The sequence below is a fragment of the Malania oleifera genome, chromosome 8, assembly GCF_029873635.1.
Source record: "Malania oleifera isolate guangnan ecotype guangnan chromosome 8, ASM2987363v1, whole genome shotgun sequence".
Lineage (NCBI taxonomy): Eukaryota > Viridiplantae > Streptophyta > Magnoliopsida > Santalales > Ximeniaceae > Malania > Malania oleifera.
In genome coordinates this window covers 28,528,756-28,556,038 of record NC_080424.1, presented here as the reverse complement: position 1 = coordinate 28,556,038, position 27,283 = coordinate 28,528,756, and the positions used below count along the sequence as shown (strand labels likewise).

The 27,283-nt window shown below is 33.2% G+C and overlaps 2 protein-coding genes across 7 annotated transcripts; both read left to right on the top strand.

Annotated features, from left to right (window-relative positions):
* The first annotated feature begins 1,917 nt into the window (after positions 1–1,917).
* On the top strand, positions 1,918–20,753 carry LOC131161953 (caffeic acid 3-O-methyltransferase-like). 6 transcript variants are annotated; one of them, XM_058118011.1, is made up of 6 exons: positions 1,942–2,410; positions 3,021–3,331; positions 3,529–3,593; positions 3,776–3,856; positions 9,666–9,755; positions 20,714–20,753. In XM_058118011.1, exons 1-5 carry the CDS (start codon positions 1,947–1,949, stop codon positions 9,720–9,722), a joined length of 978 nt encoding a protein of 325 aa, XP_057973994.1. In that variant the 5' UTR covers positions 1,942–1,946; the 3' UTR covers positions 9,723–9,755; positions 20,714–20,753. The 6 variants fall into 6 exon arrangements, with proteins under 6 accessions (XP_057973993.1, XP_057973990.1, XP_057973994.1 ...); XM_058118009.1 differs by lacking the exon at positions 20,714–20,753 and adding an exon at positions 12,762–13,091; XM_058118008.1 differs by lacking the exon at positions 20,714–20,753 and adding an exon at positions 11,666–13,091.
* On the top strand, positions 17,294–26,435 carry LOC131161954 (acetyltransferase At1g77540). Its single transcript, XM_058118014.1, has 2 exons — positions 17,294–17,614; positions 26,184–26,435. Exons 1-2 carry the CDS (start codon positions 17,300–17,302, stop codon positions 26,250–26,252), a joined length of 384 nt encoding a protein of 127 aa, XP_057973997.1. The 5' UTR covers positions 17,294–17,299; the 3' UTR covers positions 26,253–26,435.
* The last annotated feature ends 848 nt before the right edge of the window (positions 26,436–27,283 follow it).

The following is a 27,283-nucleotide window of genomic DNA, read 5'->3' as shown; positions in this document are numbered from 1 at the left end:
TGGACGAGACACGTCACCTCGTCGACGAGTCCTTTATTAAATTCATCGACGAAACTCTGTATTCGTCGACGAAATTTAGAGCAGTCCATTCCTTGCTCGGTAGTTTTTCGTCGACAAAATCTTGCCTTCGTCAACGAAACCCTGTATTCGTCAACGAAATTCCTTATGCACTCGTCAACGAACCACTATATTCGTCGACGAATCCAAGCAATTCCTTGAAATTATTATTATTATTATTATCTCCAAAATACGATGTCGTCGACAAACGCTCAACGTTCGTCGACGAAGTCTACTGTTTCCTTCTGTTCCTGTTTCCATTTTCCTCCCTCTTTATTATTAAAATAATATTATTCTCCGGGTCACTACACTCATTCCTTTGATAAATTCTAGTATTGTGAGAGTGCTTATTATGCTATTGCCTTGTCATTGATTGCTTAATACTCTTAACATTGTGCTTGACTGCTTGTTGATTTTTTGAGAGTTAAGCAAGGTTTATCCCACATATTTTATTTGATAAATCTAATGTTGGGAAAAACCTAGTAGCTTGAAGGTCTTTACATTGTCATTGCAAGATTCCTATAACTATATTTTTTGTGTGAAAAATATTTTACAAGGTATAATTTTTTTTAAACAACTCTTTATGCTTATTTCATTGAGGAAAATATTTTGAGTTGGTTTGAATGTTTGATTAGCATTTTTGAAACCTTAATCCATTATTGAGATTTGTTATACTGTGTTTCAAAGAAATAGTTTGTTAGAACACTCTTGAGCATATTTGTATTAATACTTTGTTGAGTGTTTGCTTGCACAAAATCACATCACTGAACTTACAATTCTTATATTGTTGATGTGTGGTTGGTTGATTATCATTGGTACATATCTGCTTGATTGAGAAACATAATCATTGTACCTTGTTTGTATTGTGAAATCTGTTATATTCTAGGCATGGCCTGAGGAGGAGGTAACCAGCCCATAAGGATTGTTAGGGCCTTCTCTGCCCCGTAAGGAGAATTTGTAAAGGTTGAGATCAGCCCTGTGCTAATTGACCTAGTTATTTAAGTGTCGTTCCATCCGTTAAGTGAGCTTATAGTTTAATCCTTGTACGGGTGTGCCAAGGCGGGGACGTAGGCAGGATTGGTTAAACCCCGATATCATATTCAGTGTCAAGTTTACATTTCCTGCATTATATTCTGCTTTGTGCTTGATTTAAATTTCCTATCTGATTGGCACAAAATTACTTTTTGGTTGAGAAATACTGAAATTGTGGTGCTTGTTCTAAAAATTGTTTAATATATCATATGTGCAATTTTATATACATTTAGACTGTCCCTAAGTTGCATAATACTACTGCTGGATTAATTGAACTTAGGAGGAAATATTTTAATCTCCAATTCACCCCCTATGATTACATCAAAGCTAATAGGAGTTAAGATCATGCCTTGCTTTTCCGAATAATGAAGCAAAAGAAGACTCTTTATTATTCCAATTCCTTCACATTAAATGCTTAATTTCTTCTAATGTCCTCTTGTTGAAGCACTAACGATGAGAATTAATGCATTTACTTTGTAAATTTATTTGAATCCGCTGAAAACTAATATATTCCTCAATCAATTTAATCTCCTTATTTGATTTACTCTTACCTATCCAAAATCCTTCTTGTGATTCTTGATTTGAAGGTTTAGTATCTATTCACTTAGAAATCCAAACCTTGTCATTTTGTAAATTTTCCTTAGATGATGACAAGTCAGGTTGAACTCTTTCCTTATTTGAACAATTGAACCCACAAACTGCCATTTTTAGCACATGTTTAAAATGTGCACTTATACATATGAGTTCTCTTCTTTTTTTTTTTTCCATTTAATTAAAGTCAAATTCGGAAAATTATATTAGGAATCCATATATCTATTTTCTAAATTTTAAATATATTAAAAATAGTTTTTTTTTATATGTCTGGTATTAATAACCAGTGTCATCAGATTCTTGGCCGACTCCAAACGAATCCCAGCCGAAAACCAATGTCCCAAGCGGAAGAAGAAGAAGAAGAGGTGGGGAAGCTAGCCATCCGGTTAGCGAGCGCTACGGTTCTTCCGTTGGTGCTGAAGTCGGCGCTTGAGCTCAACGTCATCGACATCGTATGCGACGCCGGTGCCGGCGTATTCCTCTCATCCTCAGAGATTGCGGCCCGGCTTCCCACCCGGAACCCCGACGCCCCAATCCTCCTGGACCGCATGCTTGCTCTTCTCGCCACCCACTCCATCCTCCACTGCTCTCTCAGGACCGTCGTTAACGGGGAAGTTGAGAGATCGTATGGCGCCGGACCCATCTGCAAGTTCCTCAAAAGGAACAAAGATGGTGGATCTGTGGCTCCGTTGTTTCTCTTGCACCATGATAAGATCTTCATGGAGAGCTGGTATATTGTTTACTTCCGCACTATCAATATCCTACTATTTGCTTCTTGTTTGCCTCAGGGCTTTCAATCTGAGTCTGAATTTCTTTTTATCTAATTGTTACAAGTAAGCAGGATTTTATTAGTAGGAGCATTCAATGTCTAATTTGGGGGTTTATAGTTTTTAAAATTTATTTTTCTAAGATTGTCGTTATTTTTAATTTTTAATTTTTTGTTTCTTGTTTGCTTTTGATTTTGATTTCTTTTTTTTTTCTTCATTTTTGTTTTTGGTTAGGATTGGTTAAAAGTTCACCAGCTGGGCTGCGCGACTGGGCAGCTCTTCTCCCATCCTTAAACCCCTCTTCCACTCCATTTCAGGGGTTTAAACTTGACGATTCTAATATGCCAGTTATTCTCCAGCAAATTGTAGAAAGTTAAACTTGGCATTTCCAGTATAACGTGTCATGGTCAAACTATTTCTTAGAAGATTGTACAGATTTATTTATTTATTTATTTTTGGTTTCAAAAGCGAAATTAATACTGGGAAAATGGGAATGTGGTATTATATATATGCATATAACAGATAGGTAATTATATAATTAATAATTGCAGTGTCAATATTGTTCCTGTGCAGGTATCACTTAAATGATGTAATCCTAGAAGGAGGAATTCCTTTCAACAGGGCCTATGGAATGACCGCATTTGAATACCCAGCAACAGATCCAAGGTTCAACCGAGTGTTCAACCAGGCCATGTCAAATCACACAACCTTGATCATGAAAAAGATACTTGACGCTTACAGAGGGTTTGAAGAACTCAAGGTGCTGGTTGATGTGGGTGGAGGCATTGGAGTTACCCTTAACCTCATAACTTCCAAGTATCCCCACATTAAGGGCATTAATTTTGACTTGCCTCATGTTTTAGTAGATGCACCCTCATATCCAGGTACTAAAAATGGTATAGATGTACAGATTTTTAGAGTATAATAAATGTATGCCTTTCAATTTTTACCTCATCTCTCTCTTTATTGATATCAGAGTTCCAATTTGATTTCATTTTTTTCTAGTTGCTCCAAGAACAAACATATAAAAACCCATTTTAGAGAAATATGTTTACGGGGCAAAAGGTATATTGTGGTGCAGGTGTAGAGCATGTTGGTGGAGATATGTTCGTAAGTGTTCCAAAAGGAGATGCTATTTTCATGAAGGTGAGATATAATGCTGGTTTTTATATATAGGAGGAAAGTTTATATCAGAGTAATCTCTTTTAAAACAAGATCCGGCCCTAATTATGCATGACCATGCACTTAATTGTAACCCAACCCTTATTGTTATTCTCCTTGTGCCTTTTCTAACAGTTGTCCCTTTCATTTGGGAATGAAATTTGCAGTGGATACTTCACGATTGGAGCGATGAGCTTTGCTTGACACTTCTCAAAAACTGTTGGAAAGCTCTTCCTGACTCGGGAAAGGTAATTATTGTGGAATCACTTCTTCCTGTAGCTCCTGACTGCAGTGTCTCCTCGAACATTGTTTTCCAGCAAGATTTATTCATGTTAGCCCAAAACCCAGGTGGGAAAGAGAGGACCCAAAAGGGGTTTGAAGCTTTGGCAATAAAATCTGGATTTTCTTGTTGTGAAGTTATATGTTGTGCTTACAACAGCTGGGTTATAGAGTTCCACAAAAGACTGGATTCCTAGCTAGGTTCTTTCGGAATCGGGATATACAGCAACAACAAACTACTAAACCTTAAATTGGGATATGCTTTCCCAATTTTCTTGAGTCTTGCTTGTGCCTATGTATTCTACTATAGCTCATGCTTATGTGTTAAAATGGGTTGCCTAGGAATAATGCGATATTGTATTTAAGTGTGTGTTGAATCTTCTTCTTTCACTGGCCTGCCAAAAATTCCAGCTATTAATATTTGAAACTTTTACCAAGTAATGTCTCAAACTTTAACCACACTAGAAGTCCTCAAGGGAACTGCATTATTGTTTTCGAGCAAGATTTATTCATGTTAGCCCAAAACCCAGGTGGGAAAGAGAGGACCCAGAAGGGGTTTGAAGCTTTGGCAATAAAATCTGGATTTTCTGGTTGTGAAGTTATATGTTGTACTTACAACAGCTGGGTTATAGAGTTCCACAAAAGACTGGATTCCTAGCTAGGTTCTTTAGGAATCAGGATATACAACAACAACAACAAACTACTAAACCTTAAATTCCGGTAGGTAGGTTCTTTTGGGATATGCTTTTCCAATTTTCTCGAGTCATGCTTATGTGTTACCGCCTAGAAATAATGCGATATTGTATTTAAGTGTATGTTGAATCTTCTTCTTTTGCTTGCCTACCAAAAATTCCAGCTATTAATATTTGAAACTCTTACCAAGTAGTGTCTCAAACTTTAACCACACTAGAAGTCCTCAATGGAACTGCATTATTGTTTTCGAGCAAGATTTATTCATGTTAGCCCAAAACCCAGGTGGGAAAGAGAGGACCCAGAAGGGGTTTGACGCTTTGGCAATAAAATCTGGATTTTCTGGTTGTGAAGTTATATGTTGTGCTTACAACAGCTGGGTTATAGAGTTCCACAAAAGACTGGATTCCTAGCTAGGTTCTTTCGGAATCAGGATATACAACAACAACAACAAACTACTAAACCTTAAATTCTGGTAGGTAGGTTCTTTTGGGATATGCTTTTCCAATTTTCTCGAGTCATGCTTATGTGTTAAAATGGGTAGCCTAGGAATAATGCGATATTGTATTTAAGTGTATGTTGAATCTTCTTCTTTTGCTTGCCAACCAAAAATTCCAGCTATTAATATTTTAAACTTTTACCAAGTAATGTCTCAAACTTTAACCACACTAGAAGTCCTCAATGGAACTGCATTATTGTTTTCGAGCAAGATTTATTCATGTTAGCCCAAAACCCAGGTGGGAAAGAGAGGACCCAGAAGGGGTTTGAAGCTTTGGCAATAAAGTCTGGATTTTCTGGTTGTGAAGTTATATGTTGTGCTTACAACAGCTAGGTTATAGAGTTCCACAAAAGACTGGATTCCTAGCTAGGTTCTTTCGGAATCGGGATATACAACAACAACAACAAACTACTAAACCTTAAATTCTAGTAGGTAGGTTCTTTTGGGATATGCTTTTCCAATTTTCTCGAGTCATGCGTATGTGTTAAAATGGGTAGCCTAGGAATAATGCGATATTGTATTTAAGTGTGTGTTGAATCTTCTTCTTTTGCTTGCCAACCAAAAATTCCAGCTATTAATATTTTAAACTTTTACCAAGTAATGTCTCAAACTTTAACCACACTAGAAGTCCTCAAGGGAACTGCATTATTGTTTTCGAGCAAGATTTATTCATGTTAGCCCAAAACCCACGTGGGAAAGAGAGGACCCAGAAGGGGTTTGAAGCTTTGGCAATAAAGTCTGGATTTTCTGGTTGTGAAGTTATATGTTGTGCTTACAACAGCTGGGTTATAGAGTTCCACAAAAGACTGGATTCCTAGCTAGGTTCTTTCGGAATCGGGATATACAACAACAACAACAACAAACTACTAAACCTTAAATTCTAGTAGGTAGGTTCTTTTGGGATATGCTTTTCCAATTTTCTTGAGTCATGCATATGTGTTAAAATGGGTAGCCTAGGAATAATGCGATATTGTATTTAAGTGTATGTTGAATCTTCTTCTTTTGCTTGCCAACCAAAAATTCCAGCTATTAATATTTTAAACTTTTACCAAGTAATGTCTCAAACTTTAACCACACTAGAAGTCCTCAAGGGAACTGCATTATTGTTTTCGAGCAAGATTTATTCATGTTAGCCCAAAACCCAGGTGGGAAAGAGAGGATCCAGAAGGGGTTTGAAGCTTTGGCAATAAAATCTGGATTTTCTGGCTGTGAAGTTATATGTTGTGCTTACAACAGCTGGGTTATAGAGTTCCACAAAAGACTGGATTCCTAGCTAGGTTCTTTCGGAATCGGGATATACAGCAACAACAACAAACTACTAAACCTTAAATTCTAGTAGGTAGGTTCTTTTGGGATATGCTTTTCAATTTTCTCGAGTCATGCTTATGTGTTAAAATGGGTAGCCTAGGAATAATGCGATATTGTATTTAAGTGTATGTTGAATCTTCTTCTTTTGCTTGCCTACCAAAAATTCCAGCTATTAATATTTGAAACTTTTACCAAGTAATGTCTCATACTTCAACCAGTAAAAGTCCTCAAGGGAACTGCATTTATCGTTTTCTTTATGGTAGTGACACATTTTTTTGTATAAACTATAAAAACCTTATTGACATAGGAATAGAAATTGTATGAACTAAGGTAGCCTAAGTGAATTCTATCAATTTTTTTTTCTTTTTATTGGGATTGCAAATGAAAAGAATATATTTTACTTAGAATATTAGAGGCAAAGTTAAACTTGATGATGAAGAAATAAATAATATTTATAAATTTCGATACCTTGGATCCATTATGCAAGTTGAAGGAAAAATTGAAGATAATGTAATGCATAGAATTAAAACAGGTTAGGAAAAATAGAGAAGTATTTGAAGTGTGCTATGTAATCGTAGAATACCCTTAAAATTAAAAAGAAAGTTTTATAGGATAGTTATAGTACCAACTATGCTATATGGATCAAATGGTTGGGTAATGAAGGAATAGAATATTCAAAAAGTAAAAGTTGGCAAAATGAGAATGCTTAGATGGATAAGTAATATAACATTAAAGATAAATTAATGAATGAACATATTCGCGGTAAGTTAGGTGTAGTTCCTATAAAAGATAACATAAAGGAGGGATAATTCAGATGGTATGGGCACTTGCAATGTAGGTCACATAGTACGCCAGTAAGGAAGTGTGAGTTAGTTATTGTGGGGGGCAATAGAAAAGGTAAGGATAGACCTAAAATAAGTTGGGAGGAAATAATGAGTAAGGATTTAATATCTCTGTCAAAAAAAATGGTTTATGATCGTATAAATTGACGGAAAAAGATTTATATAGCTAACCCCACCAAGTGGGACTTAAGATTTGGTTTTATTGTTGTTGTTGTATTGCAAAAGTATCATTTGGGACTTGGAAGATAATAGGAAAAATCCAAAAAAAAAAAAAAAAACCACACAAGATTTTGTTCTTTTCTTGTTTGGGAAAGAGTAAAAAAGATTGTCAAATATATGGTTGTTGGTAGCAACCTAAGAGGTTCAATAAATTTAGTTTATATACAATTTTTAATTTTGAGTTTAAAATTTTCAAACTAGATAATGCACTAAACTAACCATAAAGCAATTTAAAGATAAATTAGTAAGACAATACCATAGCTCATGCTCAGTTAATTAAAGAACATAACTATTTTATATCATTAATTTAATTTTTTTTTCTTAATTTTAGTCCAATTTAAGTTTTCATTCTTAGATTTGTTTATAACAAAAAAATATCATGAAAAATTAATCTTTCTTATTATTCTTCTATTTTCTTTAATAAAAAATATTTAATCCAAATAGAGTTTAAAAGAGCATTTATAATATAAATTGGAAGCAATAATGATATTTCGTGTTCAATTTTCCTAGTCAAATTTGACTATATTTAAATTAGATTTGTGATTTTGTCTATTTGATTTGTATACATCTTATTTATTGAGTTCATGTATAATGAAGGGTCATTTGTGCCTATAAATAAACCTCTATGGCAATGACACTTCATACCGATCTCCTCACATCATACTAATCATGTCATCCTCTTTTCAAATTTATTATCTACAATCCAAGTCTAGAAAGTTTGACAACAACAAAAAAAAAAAGTGTTTTCTATGGAATTTTGACTTCCATTTGTGCAAAAGCGAGAGAATAACAAGATTCAAATAAGGCTATTGTATCCTAAGGGAGACAGTCAACAAGAATTTTGTTGTATCGATTTATGGATTAAGTTAAAAACTACAAATGTCTTGAGTCTCCTTAAAAAGAGTGAGATATTCATATCTCAACCTAATTATGAATCTTGTTTATATTTAACTTTTTGTTTATTTTATTGTTATATTCCCAATAATTTTAAAGATATTTATATATGGAGCCTATAATTGGAAAAATCCAATAAAAATATTGTAAATCTCAACAAGCACGTTCGATTTAAAGGGACCCACTTCAAGAGATGGAAAGGTAAGGTATTTTTCTACCTTAGTTTTACTAAAGGTTGCCTATATCCTCATCAAGAAGCATCCAAACAAAATTAATACTAACAATATGAATGAAGATGAGTTGGTCGAGCACCATAAGATGGACAATATGAAAAAGATGTAGATATTATCTTTAAAATTGACTTGTCAATCATACTTACGCAAATAAAATTTGGAAGGCTTTGCAAAGTATGATGCCAAAGAGGAAGAAGACGCAAAGAAACATGTAGTTTTACTAAAGGTTGCCTATAAACATGTAGTTCATAAAGGTAAATTTAATTACTTTCAAACATAATACTTTGCCCAACAGTCATTTTCCTAAAAACCCTTAATTTTAGTTTAAGAAAAACATATGAAAAATAATGATTGTCCTCAAAAAATTAATAAAGCCACAATAATTAAAAGAATAGAAACCAAAGACCCCCTTGTAATCAAAACAAACAAAATAACAATGTTTGTTTTGTTTGTGAAAAAAGTGGACATATTGCTAACTTTGCAGATTTAAAAAACATGGACCTAATCCTCAAACAAATATAACCGTGGAACCATTTGTGCCAAAGATAACTAACATAAATATGGTCCATAATATTAAAGGGTGATGGACAAATTTAGGTACTAATAGACATGTCTACTATGATAAAACACAATTCAAAGGTGTATACTCCTTTTAAAAAGCCTAAAACTATCATGCGAGATGATTCACATTGTAAAGACCCAAAAAATATATTAATAAAAATAATTGAAAAAGGAAGATTTCTGGTTTGGTGAAGACCAAACTGTCGACAGTTTGGTGAAGGGCACAGAAAACCATCGACGGTTTTCTTTTTGCCACAGGTCGGTAACAGGTAAAACGGTAAAAAAAGGCGGGTTAAGAGCCCAAACCGACGATGGTTTTGTGAGAGGTGTGGAAAACTGTCGATAGTTTTCTCTGCAGTGTAGATTATAAGGAAGTCGTGCAAGTGTTATTTTGTTAAACAAACAGAAATTTCTCTCTCTCTCTCTCTCTCTTTCTCTCTCTCTCTCTCACACACACACAGACAAACCCTACGAAGCTCTCCTCCTTCTCTCTTTGATTTCGACTTCATTCTAACATGAATTAATAATCCAGAACCACTACGAGGTTCGTGGGATGATTCTTTACAAATTAACCGGAGCAGATCGTTGAGTTGGAGTTCCAGGGTACCACTCCAAAAATGAGGTAAGGGTGTTAAATATTGGTTTTATTGGTAATTTGGAGTGTTTGGAGCCTAGGAAATGTTACATGATAAATATTCTAGGAGTTGAATTGATTAATTTGGGAAAAATGTAATTTCATGGTTTTGAGCTTTGAACACTGTGGGACGTGGATTTATGGTTGTTAAGCAGACCTCTCAGTAAGTCAGGTAAGGGGAATAAATTATAACAGCTATTTTGGGAAATGAATTGTTGATTTAAAGTATGTGAAAATGAAATATGATATTTTACATGTGGTTATTATATTATGAATATCAAGTGAAAAATTGTGTGGCATATAGAAATATGAAATGATTGTTTAATACTAGGAATTTGATTGAAATTGAAATATGTGAACTGTACTGAGAAATGAGATTATGATATGAATATATCAAAATATTTTATACAGATATGAGGAAATGGAAACCCAGTAATATTTGCATATATTTAAGTATGATGATACGAGGTTTATATTCTGAATCGATGAAATGAAAAGCATAAATATTTTTTTATTGGAAAATGATGAAATATGTTATACAAACATATTTTTTACAGTGATATGATAAAATATGAGATACGAATGTGTTTTCATTGAAAGAATGATATATGTGATAGAAAGATATGTTGGTATAAAAATATTTATATGGAAATATTGAAGTTGAATACCATATCTTTCAAGGATCCATCATCAGATTCATTAATTAGGCTTTAGTGTTTTCATCTTTTCACATGTTCAAACCATTTTGAAATTCAAATAAGAAATCAAGCATTACTTCACAAGTAGGTTTCAATGTATTATAGCAAAATGATAACACATATTATTGGGGGCATGTATGTAATTCAAACCAATACAAATTTCTCTAAACCAACCTCCTAAGAGTGTCATTCGACTACATGTTGGCACAAATCAATCACTCTAGCAATCACTAATACATGAATGCACACAAAACAAGGTATCAAGTGCCACATAGGCTCGATTTTCATACATTCTTTGACTCTCATACTCCAATTAGGCTTATAATGGGCTCAAAATACTTAGTGAACCTAAAAAAGCATAATAAAAACCCCTATAGAAAATTTTTGGTATTTTTCAAGAAATTTTGGGAATTTTTATGATTTTGTAACAATTTATAAAGGCTAAAAATATGATAAAATAAAATAAAAATTAATTAAAAATATTTGAAATGAATAAAACTAGCCTTAAAATCCCTAAAAACTACAAAGGTCCCCCCTAAAATTAATAAATAATAAATCAAATGAAAACCCAAGAGGGAAAAAATTTTAAATTGGAAATAATTGAATAAAAAGAAAAATAATTAATTAATTTAGAACATAGCTTTAAAATTAAAAATATTTTTTTCTTGACTTCCCCCTAATTTTTCATAATTTTTTAAAATTAAAAATATTTTCTATTGATTTTTTAAGTTTAAAATAAAATTATCAAATTAAATAAATAAATAAATAAAGGAAAGACCGGTCAACTAGTCAGCCCAAAACGGTCGACTGATCTAGCAAATAGGTTTAGGAGCGGCCCGTGTGCGGCATGTGGGAGGAGATGCCAGAATTCTAAAATGGAAAAAGCTCGTTTTAGCCTCGTTTTTCATCCTCTTCATGCCTAACCACCACCATTCTTCCCCTTCGACCCTAAGAACATTTTCCGATCAAAAATAGTGCCTAAAACCTACCCAAAATAGGTTGTCATCATCTTAGCCAGCTATCTCTAGCAACCATAGCAATAACAAAATTCTGAGCTTTTCGAAACTTGTTTCCTACATTTTATTTTTTGCTTATTCTGATTCTCCAAACTTGTTGTTGGCCTAACAAGACTTTTCGACTCTTATTTTGATGATAACAAATCAAGGTAATTTGATATGTTTCCAATTTCAAATGTTTCAGGAATCAAACGGTAGAAAGCCCAAGTTCAAGCAAATGAAATAAGAAAGTGGTTCAAAGCTAAGCTCAAAGGATGTTAAAGTTCAAAGATTGACATATTCTCTGAAAGCTTAAAGTTTGACAAAATATTATGAAGTTCAAAGTATGTTTAAAGCTCAAATAAAGGACTCAAAGTAAGGACATGCATGAAAACTCCAAGAGTTGAAGAATATAGAGTTTTAAGGAAGTTTTCATGTAAGTACTTCAAGTAAAACTCAATATAAAAAGTATTGAAGCTCTTTAAGGACAAATTAAAAATCTTAAGAAACCATTTTTAAAGACCTTGAAATATAATTTCCAAAGTTATAAATAATGAAGGTCTCAAATGAATAGAGTTTTCAAAGTCAAATCTTTAAAAACCAATATTTTTGAAAGCTCAGTCGCCTGCCCAACATTCTCAGGCAACTGACCATTTTTGTGTTTTTTAAGAACAGGCAGACAGAAAGGTGTTAGGCGCCTGATGGTAGCCTAAGAGGCATCTGCCTTGTCATCTGAGGTGCCTGCCTATGTTTTGACAGGCAACTACATGTATTCTGATTTTCAAAAATAACTAAGACAGGCGCCTGACTAGTCGTGCTAGGCGATTGCCACTCGAGGGAATTTTAAATATTGCCAACGGGAAAATTTTTAAAATTGGTTTCTTGGGTTCCAATCTTTTTGTAAACTTGACCAACACTCCAAATAAACTTGGGGAGTAAGGAATTAACTTTTTAAACTCTATAAATGGCCCCCAAGACTAGGATTTTAATCACCAAAAAAAAAATTCAGCAATCTAATACTCTCAAGTGCTTTCAACTCTCAAAGGCTTTCTTGCACACATCTTGCTACTTACTCAACTGAGTTGTTGCTAATCATCTCACATGAAATTATGCTTTAAAGTCTGAATCTTTCGATCAAAGGAAGATTAATCCAATGATAGAATTTCATTGAGCTTCAATTTCTTTATATTGAATTTACATTGAAGTATATTATACTGATTGTTGTACTAACCTACTCTATTTGAGAGTGTATCTTGTACACAAGTTCTCTTCTTTTTGTTTCTTGTTTCTTGATGGTTTAGGGTTGTTGGATCGTTGTAACCAAGCATGAGGTATTGCTTGGAGAGGGATCTCTACCTGTAAAAGAGGGAATTGTAAAAGGTTTGCTCCACCCAGAAAGGATTGTCTAGTGGAATACTTTGGTGATATTGGCCAAAGGCGAGAACATAGGTTGGGGATAAGCCAAACCTCGTAAAAATCTCGATATTCTTCTTTCCCTACTCTTTATTTTCAACACCTTTATATGTTGTATTGTATTGTATGCTAAGTGCAAGCTGCAGAGAAGAAAAGTAAAATTAAAAAGAAGACTCTTAATAAAAAGAAACTATGTTTTGATTAACACTTTGCGAAAACCCAAAAAGGAGTACGTTGGTTAATTGTTTGCGGAAATCTTAATTAAGAGAGAGCAAATAATTTCATTCAAATATAGGACTTGCAATTACTCACAGGGCTACTAACAAAGCAAAAATTCTCAAAAGCTAAAATTCCGCAAGTGCCGCAAATTGTGGTTGATTGGGTATTTTTGATTGGTTAATTTGAATTATTAATTGATTGATTGTTTGGTTAAGTTTTTTTTCTTTTAACTTGTGGGGTGTTTCGTTTTGGTTTGTGAATTTATTGAGTTAAGAAAGTTGTGCGTTTGATAAAAAAAAGTAATTTAAGAATCCATAAGAGGAACTAAAATTTTAATAACCCAATTCACCCCCTCCCCCCTCATGGGATAACTACTTCACTTTCACTTGCTCTCTTTTTTTTTATTTTTTAACCTTTTTATTTATTCATGCACATAAAAATCATGCTTTAAAACTCTCTCTCTCTCTCTCTCTCTCTCTCTCTCTCTCTCTCTCTCTCTCCAACCACCTATTTTCTCCCTTTCTCTGCCTTTTTATAGCTATTCTTGGCCTCTTTCAACCCTAAACACATAGGGCATCAAAACTCAAGGTTTTGTATTATTTTTCATGTCAATATCCTAGATTGGCCCACCCTTGAATTATAAACACCCTTAACCATGCTCTAATGGATAATTGTGTGCAATCAAACCCTTTGAATCATAACTTTAGCACAGTATTTGCAAAAAATGGATTGCGGCTTTATCTCATGCATGAAAGAAGCTATAAAAACCTCAACTTTAGCATGTCATTCAAGGGTTTTGCAATATAATCATATATGCGTATTTTAAACTCATGAATTGTGCAAAGAAGTTTGAGAATTGGAGATTTACCTTGCTATTTTTGAGCTTTTGGTCTCTTTGACCTCTGAATGAGTTTTTCCTTCTCTTAGCTTGAATTTCAATTTCTAAGTTTCAAAGTTTTCCTCCTCTCTCTCTCTCTCTTACCCCCCCCCCCCTTTTCTGCGGTAAACGTTCACTCTAATTCCTTTGTGAATCCCCCTACAAAAGCTATAATTTTTTATTTATAAAGAAGTAAGAGAGCTCTCACACTAAACTTCTAATTTAAAAAATGCCCTTTTAGATTAAGAAAACTTCTTCTTTGTCCTAAATGAGGTTTTTGGTAGTAAGAGAAAGTTCTCCCAACAGTAGGAGCTTATCCTTATCGATCTACGATAACTTCTCAATTAACTTAATTAAGGTTTAAAAAGTGCAATTGAAGGTTCAAGTTTGAAATTTATAAAGAAAGACTTAGAGAAAAGGGAGAGAAACTATTGACTTGTTGAGTCTGATCCCTATTTTGATGCTGACAAAACACCAGTATTTTATGTGTGCATTTAGTGTGTGAACATGTTTTCATTTCAACATGAACATAAGATACCGAAAAATGGATGCCAGCAGAAACATAAAGTTCACACTCTCCTAATGAATTCCATGGAAAATAAAGAGCAAAAGAAGAAGACATTTCGATTCTACTTGTATTACATTTAATTTTTGTTATTTTGGTTAATAATAATGCATGCATCTGCATGATATGGATAAAATGCTCAGAATGACCATAGACAGACCCTAGGGACCAACACTCTTCACAAAAAACTTTTTTCTTAACTAAATTCATACAAAAAGGTTTAAATTGGTTATAGTCAAAATCAGGGCAAAAACAAAGTCTTAGGTCGACCAAAGGTTGACCAAAGTTGGGCTTTTAGGCTTAATTCAAAAGCCTCGGTCAACCGAACCAGCCCTGAGTCAAAAGTTTGACTGTCTCGGTCAACTGAAACCTTGGCAATATAAATGCCACGGTCGACCATTCTGAAATGAACGTATCGTGCACGGTTGACCAAATTAGAACGTGTTTGACCCCCAACTATTCAGCCGACCATTTGAGTAGTTCAAATTAGCCACGGTCGACCAAACCATAGGAATGGTCAACCGACCTTGTCTTGGTCGACCGAACCTACAAAGGGTTCGGAATCGCCCTGAGACTGTCAACAAAGTCCTCAGTTCAAAATTGTCACGATCGACCGAACTCAGTAAAGTGGTCGACCGAACCTTGAATATAGTCAACCGAACCTCTCGGATTGGAAATTTTTTTGAGGGCTAAAATGTCATTAATTTTTTAATTAAATTTTTCCAAAATATCGAGCATGTCCCCAATGGTCATAATTTTAAAAAAAAGTTATAAATACCCCTTCATTACTTCATATTAGTAAGTTTGATTAACTCCAAATTTCTTTCTAATCATTTGTTGATCAAAGTTTCCCCAAACCAATTTTTATTGTTAAAATCGTTCTTTTGGGGTAAAAATTTTTAAGCGAAACTCTCCAACTTTCTTCCACTCTTTCATTTCAAAATTATTCTTGAAGAGAGTATATTTATTTTTTGGGCATTTATCCTTGTATCTCACATGCACTTACTCTCACGTAGGTTTTATCTTGAAAATCCTTTTTGAGAGTAGCCTTAAGATTTCTTCCGATTATTTTTCCTTGATAAGCATTTTTGGAAGAAATCCTTTATTGCACAAATATTTTTTTTGAGGTTGAACTCCAAATTCTCCAAACATTTTTATTGGCAAAAATCTTTGTTGGAGAACATAATAATCATTTTGATATTTTCAAATGTTTTATTTGTGCATTAACTATTTGAAAAAAATATATATCATTACTTTATTAAGCATATTTCATATCATATTAAATAGTGCATTGCAGAGCTTAAACGTGTACATCTTTACTTGTATTTTCAGAAGCATTATCTTGTACAAAAAATTTTTTATTGTATCAGTTAAGTTCAACCTGGAATTGAAATGGGGAGTTTCAGCCCCGTAAATGAGACCGGTTGGGTTCAATTCGGTAAATTGAATTGGAAAATCTCAATCCCGTAAGTGAGACAAGTTGAGTTCAGCCTTGTAGTTGAGTTGGGGTTTACCTTACCCCGTGAGGAAAGGTTGTAACGGTTTCTACTCCGCCCGTTGAAGTGAGCAAAGATAGTGTAATCCTTGGAGAGTATGCCCAAGGCGAGGGCATAAGTTGGTTTGGTCGAATCTCGATAACAAATATCATGTGTCTCTCTCACTATCTTATTTACTTTCTACACTTTAGATCATATGTGTATGTTTGTTTATTTACTGTTATAATTATTTGCATGCACACATTTAAGTTAAATGAGATATGTTACGCGTGTATGTTTAAATGTATAGTTTCATTATTTTTTCATACATGCTATAATACTGAATGAGATATGAACTTTGGTGAATCGGTGTAAATGTTTAAATTAGTCGAAATATTTTTAAAACCCAATTCACCCTCCTCTTGGAATCACATCAATTCCAACAAAAACTTCAATCAAACTCTCCTTTTCTCCAATTAATTTCAATCCACATAAAATTAGGTGTCTACAATATCTATGATATATTATTCCCATGTTTGTTTGAGTATAGGAATCTAACATGGCGGAAATTTTGAATGTTAATTAAATATATTAATTATATTAAAATAAAATTAGTTTTTATTATAAAAAATTAAAATTTTAAATAGGAAAAAATAAAATGGAAATTTTGAATGTTAATTTAGCATAAATATTAGTTATTTTGTTAATTAGAAATATTAAAAATTTTAATCACAAATATTAATGAAAATTTTCAATCAATTTTTTAATTAGACAATATTTGAAATGTCTATTATAAGTGTTAATATTTATGTTAATTAAAATTTATAATTTATTAAATAAAAGTAATATCATTATTGTTTTATAAAAAATTAGCACAATAGTTCATATTTATAAACTATATTGCTCTTAATTATTTTAGTTAATTGATTATATGTGTTAAATTATATTTATAATTGTTATAAATTTTAAGATGTAAATTTAATTAAGTAAATATTCTTATCCCCAGATTCTCAAATAATATCATAAAAAATTCTCATTAATTAAATCTATTGTATGATTTTTTAAAAATAAACAATGCTAATCTCTTTTAAGATTTAATAAAAGATGCTAACAACATCTCACAAGATTTTAAACATTTATAATTTTAACCGAAAAAAAAAATCAAATACTTTTAACTTCACTAAATATTTAATTTTTGCGGTATTTATACCTTTTTATTATTTTACAATCAAGCTCATCGCTGTTCCAAAAATTAAATAGATTAATTAATTAAATTTGTTTTTGGAAAAAATGTTCCTCTTATTTTGGTCCTTCTGCGAGAAAAGTCTGGAGAGAGAGAGAGAGAGAGAGAGAGAGAGAGAGATGGCAGCAGCGGAGGCTCCGAGGATTTTATGGGACGAGAGGCAGCAAAGATTTGAAACGGAAGACAAGAAAGCGTACTTGCAGTACGAGCTTAAAGATGGAGGCAAGGTCATGGATATTGTCCATACCTTCGTCCCTTCCACCAAGAGGCGTTTAGGGTTGGCTTCTCACCTGTGTGATTGTGCCTTCAATCACGCCAAATCTCATTCTATGTCTGTCATCCCCACCTGCTCCTACGTTTCAGTGAGTTCATTCCTTTTCTTCTTCTTGTTTTCCCCGTTACTGGGATTTCAAATTTTCTTAATCCTTTCTTTTCCCACGCACACGCGCAATCGCATGTATGATGGATTTTTGGTCTTGATGATGGATCTTCTTTTTTTTTTTTTGGGGGATTTCAGTGCGTTATCTTGCATTTCGTTATCTATATGGCTTGTTAATTTGAGGCTGTGTTTGTTTTATTTTGTTTTTTTTTTTTTATTTTACTTTGACACTGAGCATTGAAAGTTAATCCCTTCTTTTTTGGAGGTGTGGGGGTCGGGAGGGGTGAAAGTGAAACAATATTAATTTTAACACACAGAATCAATGCAGTTAGATTAATAGATGCAATCAATAATTATTTCAGCGAGAACATTATAATGTTAATGCCCTTGTTCTTCATATGGTTGTGGATGGATTATTGGCCTCCTATAATACTTGGCATCCCGCCCTTTATTTTTATTTTATTTTATTTTATTTTTTTGAAATCAATGAACATGTGTGCCTTTATGAAGGTGAAATTAAATCACATCATCATAATAACATTATTGGAAGAAAAGGGATGGGATAAAATAATTATAGAAAGAGTAAGTGAAAAGAAAACACTGATGTTTTATGTTACTGTTTCATGCATGTTTATGCTTTGAGTATCAATAAAAAGTAAATTGTTGAGATTTTTTTTTTTTTTTTCTGAATTATGGTGATAAGTATGAGGGGAGAAATTTTAAGTGTTGAAAATTTGGGCAGGTGGGACTTTTCTTTCTTTCTTTTTTTTTTCTTTGTTGATTTGACAAATGGTCTGGTTGCATAAGGAATCCATATGTACCACTTAGAACCCACCTTAAGACTTTGTATTTATAACTAATTTTTTTTGTTAAAGATGAATCCAAAACAAAATCCATTTGTAGTAAACCTTGATAACTTCTTAAAAAGTGTAGCAACAATATTTCAGGTTTTTACCAATTAAATCAACAATTGTGTTGTGGGTCCAATGGTTTCATCCAGGCCCAATTCAGCTGCAATCTAGATGCTTGAAGTCAGCTTGCTTTGCCCAAAATTGAGGTAACGATATTTTATTTTTAAATTGATGGTTATGTGATGTACAAGAGAAATATTTTTGGATAGATGTTATTTTCTCTGAGAGGTAAAACGAACCTTCAGAGCAAAAAGGGGCAGGCAATAAGCATATGGAAGGTACAGAGAAGCTAATGAATAACCTATCAAAACACAAACACAAGCATCCAACACGACACATCTAATCTTAACAATTCGAAACATGACGCGGCAAGGGCACAATAATAAAAATTTATCATCTATATTTTTATATATTACTGTGTTAATTACACATTTTTTAATCCAAATAATGATTCTTTAAAAAAATTGTAGTCAAGCATCGTTGAATTTGCATCTAATGTTGATAACTTGATAAATATGGTCTTTTTGATTTTCAGATTCTTTATTGATTGATGCAATTTTTATTTTTATTTTTTTGGAATTGTGATTGATACAAGCTACAAATTCGCTAATTAAGACAATATATCTTTTTTTAAAATGTAGAAATCTCTAAAAATTTTATAATATCACAAGAAGTACATGGCCCCTAAGATTTTTATTATTTTTCTCACAATAATACCCAATGTGTCATTTAAGTGTCAAACACTTCGTATTGGTTGTGTGCCTAACATGTCTCAATAAATAAAATAAGTTCAACATGTTTGAGAAGTGACCGATGCGTTTTGGGGCCATGTTAGAAAAGTGTCAACGTCTGACATGTGCCAAATACTTGTTTAAGTTTCAGTGCTTTTGGAGTGAATAGCAAAACAACGCTAAGGGGCTGTTTGGTTCACGACATCTTTCTAGATTTTCAAAAGGCGATGTTCATGGCATCTCATTCCATGTTTGTTTGAGCATGAGAAGAGCATGAGAATTGCGAGAATGTTTACATTCCTGAGAATGAAAATATTCCCACAAAGCATGGGCATCTGGTTCCCATCCTCCCCCATAGGTAAGTTTAATGGGAATCATACTTTTTGGACCAAATTGCCTTCACTATCTTGGTGGATTAGAAAATGCTCCTATAGTATTATATTATTATATTTAAAAATAATAAATTATTAATAAAATGAAAGTAATATTATCATTCTGTTATAATAATTTAATACAATGATTAATATTTTGACACTATATTGCCCTAAATTATTTCAAATAATTGATTATTTAAGTATTGAATTTTTTAAATTCATAATGTTAAAAAATTATATGACATTGATTTAGTTATGTATTCTTAGTTGGTTTGTGTTGAAAATATAACTATTTTTTTTATATATTGTTACGCTCATGTTATGGTTTTAATGGTCATCTTCTTGAAATGATTCCTATGTTGAACCAAACATTCACATAAAAATTCTCTATGCACTCATCGGAATCTTATTACATGAACCAAAAAACAATATTCGTTGGAGGCAAGCATCCATTCCTAGGAATGAAATTCCTAGAATGGCATTCTATGGGAATATTTTTTTATGCTGCAGCCAAACGCTCTCTAAAGGAAGTAGGATGTCGACACTTTAACCTTGAGAGTGGTTATAACTTCAAAAAGAAATCCTTTAGTTCACATAGTAGTTCTTAAAATATCCTCCTTGATCTTCCATTACACCTAAAGAAACACAGCTTTTTCTCGGACAAGTACAACTACAAAAGTGCACACATCCCCCTCCCTGAGAGATTGCCACCAAATGATGCTACAATGTCCCTCTTATGGTAAAATGCTTATGATCACTCAAGTAGTTGTGTAGTTGGCCTGCTGACAATTTATTCCTCTTAGCAAATTATAAAATGTTTATAAATGGCATTTCATTTGGATTTCCTTATTTTAATATGCCAAACTTAAAAAAAGTGTTTAATTTCTTTACTTCTCTATGCATTCAAGCCACCCTTGTGGGAGTAGACTACATAATGCAATCTTTTTCTTCCAAAACCAAAGTTGATCAGTGAGGACTATCAGCCTACTTTCCTAATGGAAGAATGTTTACCTTAATTTTTATCTACCTAAATGAATTGTCTTTATTGAATTTTTTTGGATTTCAGAATGAAAATTATCATTTCTGAGCTGGCATAGTGATTGGAGGTGAGGATAGTTTGATTTTGGCAGTTCTTTCTTTGTTTTTTGATGTATACATGAGAGCATGTCCTTAGAGAAACGACTTCTTTAACTGACTTTTATTCAAGGAGTTAAATTTTAGCTTGATAGAAATTTTAAGTTCTGATTTACAGAAATTTTGACTGAAATTTTTGTTTCAAGTTTGATTTGAAGCAATGTTTTAAAAGGCGTAGGCGTAAGGCGAGGCGTTTTAGCCCTCAAAAGGCGAGGCATAAGTCTTAAGGCGTTGGGGCATAAGCCTTTTGGGAATTTGTTTTTTAAGATAAAAATTTGTTAAATAAATTATATATATATTTAAAATAAAGTAAAAATTAAGAAAATCACAAATATAATGTGAAAAAAGAAAAACTAGATGTACTTCGCAAAATACTTGTTGGTCATTCAAAAATTGCTAACTTGAATACACAACAACAACAATAAAACCAAGCCTTAGTCCCACTAGGTTGTATCAGCTATATGAATCTTTTTCCGCCAATTTATGCAATCATGGACCATTTCTTTTGATAGATTCAAGGATATTAATACAGCTGTAAGGAAGAGTGACTTAGTTACTGTGAGTGGTAGTAGAAGGGGTAGGGGTAGACCTAAAATAACTTGGGAGACGAGATAGCTATATCATTACAAAGTTCAAACTATTTTCATGACTAAAGATACAAGTCTAGTTATTTTGGAAAGGTGGAGATTCAAGAGTTTTAGACATAAACTCATATTATGACATTCCTTTTGTACAAATATATAGTTAAAATTTTTTAACCAATTCTAACTTGAGAATCACACACCCAAAATGCGTAAGCCTCAACTAAAAAGACGCAAAAGGCGTGCTTTTTGCAAAAATGCGTAAGCCTCAGCATGTAATGCATTAGCCTTTTTGGAATAGATTGAGCCTCAAAACGTTTTAAGCATGCCTTGCCTCAAGGCGAGCCTCGATTGAGCCTTTTATGGCACTGATTTGAAGGTAGAAAGTTGTAGTAAATTATGGAAATTGTGCATGGAACTTGGGAAACCTTATTAGGAATGACTATGCTTAGTTGTACAATTTAGAAAATGTATCTTTGATAAAAATGTCATTTAGGTATACAAATTATCCATTGCTAGACATGCAAAGAAGTAGAGACTGAAAAAATTCAAATCACTATAATAACATTAACACTCATACATTCATATGATCATCCCAAATCATTATCAAAAAACAGCAGGAAAGATCATTCATATGTTCCATTCAACAAGAATTTCTTGGTGGTCCAAAGTCATAGTACATGCTCCTACTATTACAGATTTTGAGATGGAACATTATATTTTTCACAATTTTACCCATTTAATATAATTTCTAAAATATTTATTTAAATATCATCATAAAAAAAAATTATTTCTTTAAATAACTTCTCTGTTGAAATGTCACTATCATTTATTTAAATAATTTCACTATCATTATAGTTTTGTTGCAAAATTACTACTGTAATATATGTAAATATCATTATAATTTGGTTTAAGTTAACTCCGAACCACATATATAAACATAGTATTTAAGTTAACTCCTAACCACATATATAAACATAGTATTTAAGTTAACTCCTAACCACATATATAAACATAGTATCTTTGTCTTATTGTAAAGAAATTAGCCAAAATAATTTTAAAGTTCCAGCAGAACTGTCCCAATTCTGTTGGAATTTAAGAAATTTAAACCAACTAAAATTTCATCCAAAATTCTGCTGAAATGACCTTTATGTTTTCTTTTCAAAGTCCTCCAAATTCAAAATTGCGACTGAAATTTAAAATATTTTGGCAAAATTTTATTCCTTGTTTTTGCTAGTTAATGGTGTATGAATGATGAGAGTCAATATTGTTTCCTCATGAGCTTCCTAGTAAAGTATTAGATTTATTGCAAGAATTGTAACTAGCTGTACATGCATCAGATATTTTTGATAAATATATAGTTTTGAGTGATAAACATGTAATGTTTTATAGCTTTTATAATACATTAATATTCTGAGGAATCTGATTTTAACTTTCACTACTTGTGAGTTTGCTTTATTACTCAATAAAACAAACTCAAAAGACAAATTTATGTCCGAAGTAACTAAATGCATTTAACTGCATGCCATTTCTGGATGTGTAGTGTCATGTGTGATTATACAATGCCTTTAAAATTGAATAGAAATTTATAAGACAGCTATAAGACCCACCTTATTGTAATTTGTAAGGACGAGAATATTAAGCCACTGAGAAATAATGCATCCCAAAAGTAAATATAGCAGAAATGAAAATGTGGAGATGAGAATCTTAAAAAGGATGAGTTGTTCTAAGAGATAAGGTAAGGAATGAAAACCTTCCAAATGTGCTTAGTTAATTAGTTTTTTATTATGTAAGTTTAGTTTGCTTGTAGTAGGACTATGTGTTTTGCTGTCTTGTTTGTAATATTTCTTTATTTTTAGGAGTATCTTTGTAATTTTATGTAGTTTTAGGGGTATATGTGAAACTTCTTGTGTTATTGGCTTTCTTATAAGTAGTGCGAAAGCCATGTAGGAGTTGGTTATTTGTTGAATTTGAATTAAATGTATCACCTTCCTCTTCTTCTTCTTCCTTCTTCTTCCCCTTTCTCTCTTCAATTTCTTCTAGTTTCTCCCTTGGCGGCTGATCGTTGATCCTGTTCTGCATAATTTGGTACCAGAGCCCAACCACAACTTCCATTCTTCAGTTTTCAGTCCCCCATTTTCCTTTCAGTCATTCTTCTTCTTTTCCTTCTTCCCCCTTCCTCCTTTCTCTGTTCTGTTTGGTCTAGTCAGTCTATTTCTGTTCTTCTCCAATGCTCTGCCCTTTCTTTAAATTCTGTCTCTGTCTTCTGTTCTGTCCAGCACATTAACCCCTCTACTAAACCCCTCTTTCTTCTCTTCTTTATATTTGCCTCTTCTAAACTCCTCTTTCTTCTCTCCTTCTTTATATATTCCTCTCCATTAATATTCTAATACCGGAATTTCTAATGCTCTCTCTTTCTCTCTCTCATTTTTTGTCCTTGCTTCTCTTTCTTTTCAACTGTTTCTGATTTCTCTCTCTCTCTCTCTCTCTCTCTCTCTGCAACTTCTTTGAAAAATTACAGTCTTGCCCGTTGATTTCAAGCACCACTTTCCAGACACCATCCTGCAAGACCACTACCACCATCAAACATAGATTCCTCCGGAAGGTCCCTTTCCAAAATTTAATGTTCATCTGATGAGAAGGGTTGGCCTACATGCCACCTGAGAGTTTTCCAGCCAACCCCCTTCGATTATCAAAGATCTTGGGATTATTTCTGCACTACACTTTCACCACCATTGCAATCCGCACCCCTTGATCTACCTCTGCCTGAACTTCCATGGCCGAAACTCACTGCCAGCAACTCATGCACCCCAAACTCCAGTGATGCGCATGTAGAACTTTCCTCCCCTTAATTCTTTAACTTTGAACCAAAAAGGAATTGCTTCCCGCCACTGTATTATGATTTTTTTTCCTACAAAAACGTGAAATTTCATGAAGCTATTTGATACAAAGGTTGATTATTTGAGCTTGTTACACATTTTGAAGGATTTATCGGCCCTGCCAACATCCAATCAGACCAAATAACTGCTTGTCCAGTAGGATACAAACACATGGTAAATGCCTTGGAGAGTATCACTAATGCTTTGTTAAGCGTAACAATCAAAGTTGCTGCCTAAGCTAAGAGCCTCATGGATTTTCCTATCAAACAGGAAAGTGGTATAGCTGCTGTCCCTCATACTATTTTTTTTTTTTTGCATGGAGGCTGAAATGATCATTTGAGTAAGGGAATTAGTCTACAAGTCTGTGATTTTAAAGGTGATTCTTCTCATGAATTTGATGATTGGGTGTATTGTTTGGAGTACTATTTCTGATGGTATGACATGAATGAGGCTAGAGAGTTGTATTTGGCTGATACAAAATTGAAAGAAGTTGCTCATTTTTGGTAAATAAACAATGGGAAACATTTTGGAGGAAATTTGGTGAGATTACAACATGGTATGAGGAGAACGAGCCATGCGGGAGCAATTTGTACCTTCTTATTACCAGCAGCGTGTTCATCTCCAACTCTTTGGTTTGAAGCAAGAAGAAAAGATAATGACAGAGCACACTAGTGGGTTCTGTCATTTGGCTATTCATGCTGACAATGGGAAGAGGATGTGATGATATCATGATAGCTTTCTAGAGGAAAGGTTTGAAGCCAGCTATTGCCTCCAAGCTTTCTGCATGCCATCTCATTAAAGTTGGGGATGCAGTACAGGTTGCCACTCAGACTGAGGAGAATATGTAGCGTAATCCTCCTAGAGCTACATCAGCCTGTTTGTTTGAGAAGAGTTAATGGAGTTGTACAATAGAAGAAGATTGAGCAATTGGGTTAAAGAAATTCATACTATACCCTTTGGAAGGGTCTTTAGCATTTCAGAACAATTTGTTAGGTTCAAGTGTTCAACCATCAGCCAAGTGCTTCAAATGTCAATGTGATGATGATGATGGTGAATGATTATGGCATCCAAGTGGTTGAAGCCGAAACAGAAATCCCAAGTGACTTGGATGATGATGGCAATGTGAAAATCTGTTTAATGCTTCGAAATATGCTCTCTTTGACAGGCCGAAAAGAAAGAAGATTGTAGAAGTAGCTTTGTGGTACAAATTTAGTTTCTGAAGAAGCTATGTGGAGGTAAGTTTGGGATTTCTTTAATAGTTTTCTATGAACTAGCCATTGCATTCTTGAAAATGGAGGGCATGTCCCCGAAGTTTTGAAATCATCTTTTAAAACTGGTATGTTTATGTTTTTAAATTTTTGCATATATGTGGAATTGAAAATTTTGGTTCATTTTCTTCAAGAAAACTGTGACCTCCCAATGGTATTGTATTTCTTCTTATTTTGGTACACATAGGTTGAGAGTATCAACGTATTGTTAGATTTGAAGGGTTTAAATGTTTCTTCCTCATCTTTTGGGTCCAAACACCCACTCCTCTCTCTCTCTCTCTCTCTCTCTGGCGCGCATGCCGGCACACACACACACAGGAGTGTGGAAAGGGAATATGAAACTTTTGAACTTAGAAACTGCACTTTTTGAAATAGCAGTCCTTCTACCCAACCCACTGCCAGAGGTAAATGCTAAACGTCATAAAGTTTGATGCTTCCTGTTTTATTTTATTTTTTATTGTGTAATTGCAGTAGATTGCTTTCTTTTTATTGTGCATTCATTCTAATGGATGACTCAGCCAAAATGGTCAAATCACACGCTGAATCATGTTCAATATGGTAGCTTTCTTGTTTCATCATTATCATCTGCGTTATTTCTACATGCCTTTATTACTGCATCTCTTTTTGTTGCCTGAGGCATTACTTTGGACTGAGGTGATGTCCTCCTTTGGCAGGACACCTTCCTTCAACGGAACCCATCTTGGAACGCTGTCTTGTACTCGAATACCAAATCTAGTGTCTAGCCTTTGTACGTTGTACCACTGAACGTCTTGAAAGTGGAAACCCAAGCACAAGTTTCTTGGGCCTGGTCGCGTTGCTATAAATTATTCTGTACTGTATGGCGATAAGTTTCCCCACAACATTTCTTTTGACGGATGAAACTATTCAGTATTGTTAACAGAGTAATTATAACTATTTGTTTCCTATGTTACTGGTTCTATAGTTGTGCATTATATTTTGGTTATATGATTTATTTAATCAAAATTAAGTATACCTGTATTTAAAAAATAAAAAATAAAAATCTTTTAACAGGATTGGTCAACCAAATTAAATGTTTTTGACCTGTTTAGAATTTAAAAGTATCGAGGAAGTAAAGAAAAATAGGAAGATATTTATTTTTTTATGTTTAGTTAAGACAATACAACAAAAATAAGCCTTAATCCTACTAGTTGGGATTGGTTATATAAATCATTTTTTGTCAATTTATGGGATTATAGATAATTTTTTTTTATAAATTCAAGAATATTAAATTCTTACTCACTATCTCTTTCCAAGTTATTTTAGGTTTATCTCTATCCCTTTTACTGCCCCTCATAGTAACTCACTTTTCCTCATAGGTGCACTATGTGGCTTATGTTGCAAATGTCCTTACATCTAAGTCGTTTCTTCTTTATGTTTTTAAGAGTTACACCTAACTTATCATGAATATGTTAAATTCCTTAATTTATCTTTTAATGTTATATCACATTCATCTAAGTTTTCTCATCTCAGTAACTTTTAATTTTTGGATATTATGTTTTTTTGTCATCCAACATTTTGTTCCATATATCATAACTGGTCTTATAGCTATCCTATAAAATTTTTCTTTCAATTTTAAGGGTATTCTAAAATCACAAAGCACACTTGAAGCATTTATCCATTTTACCCAACCTGCTTTAATTCTATGCATTATATCATCTTGAATTTCTCGTTCAGCTTGCATAATAGATCCAAGGTATCGAAATTTACAAGTGTTATTTATTTTTTCATCATCAAGTTTAACTGTCTCCAATAT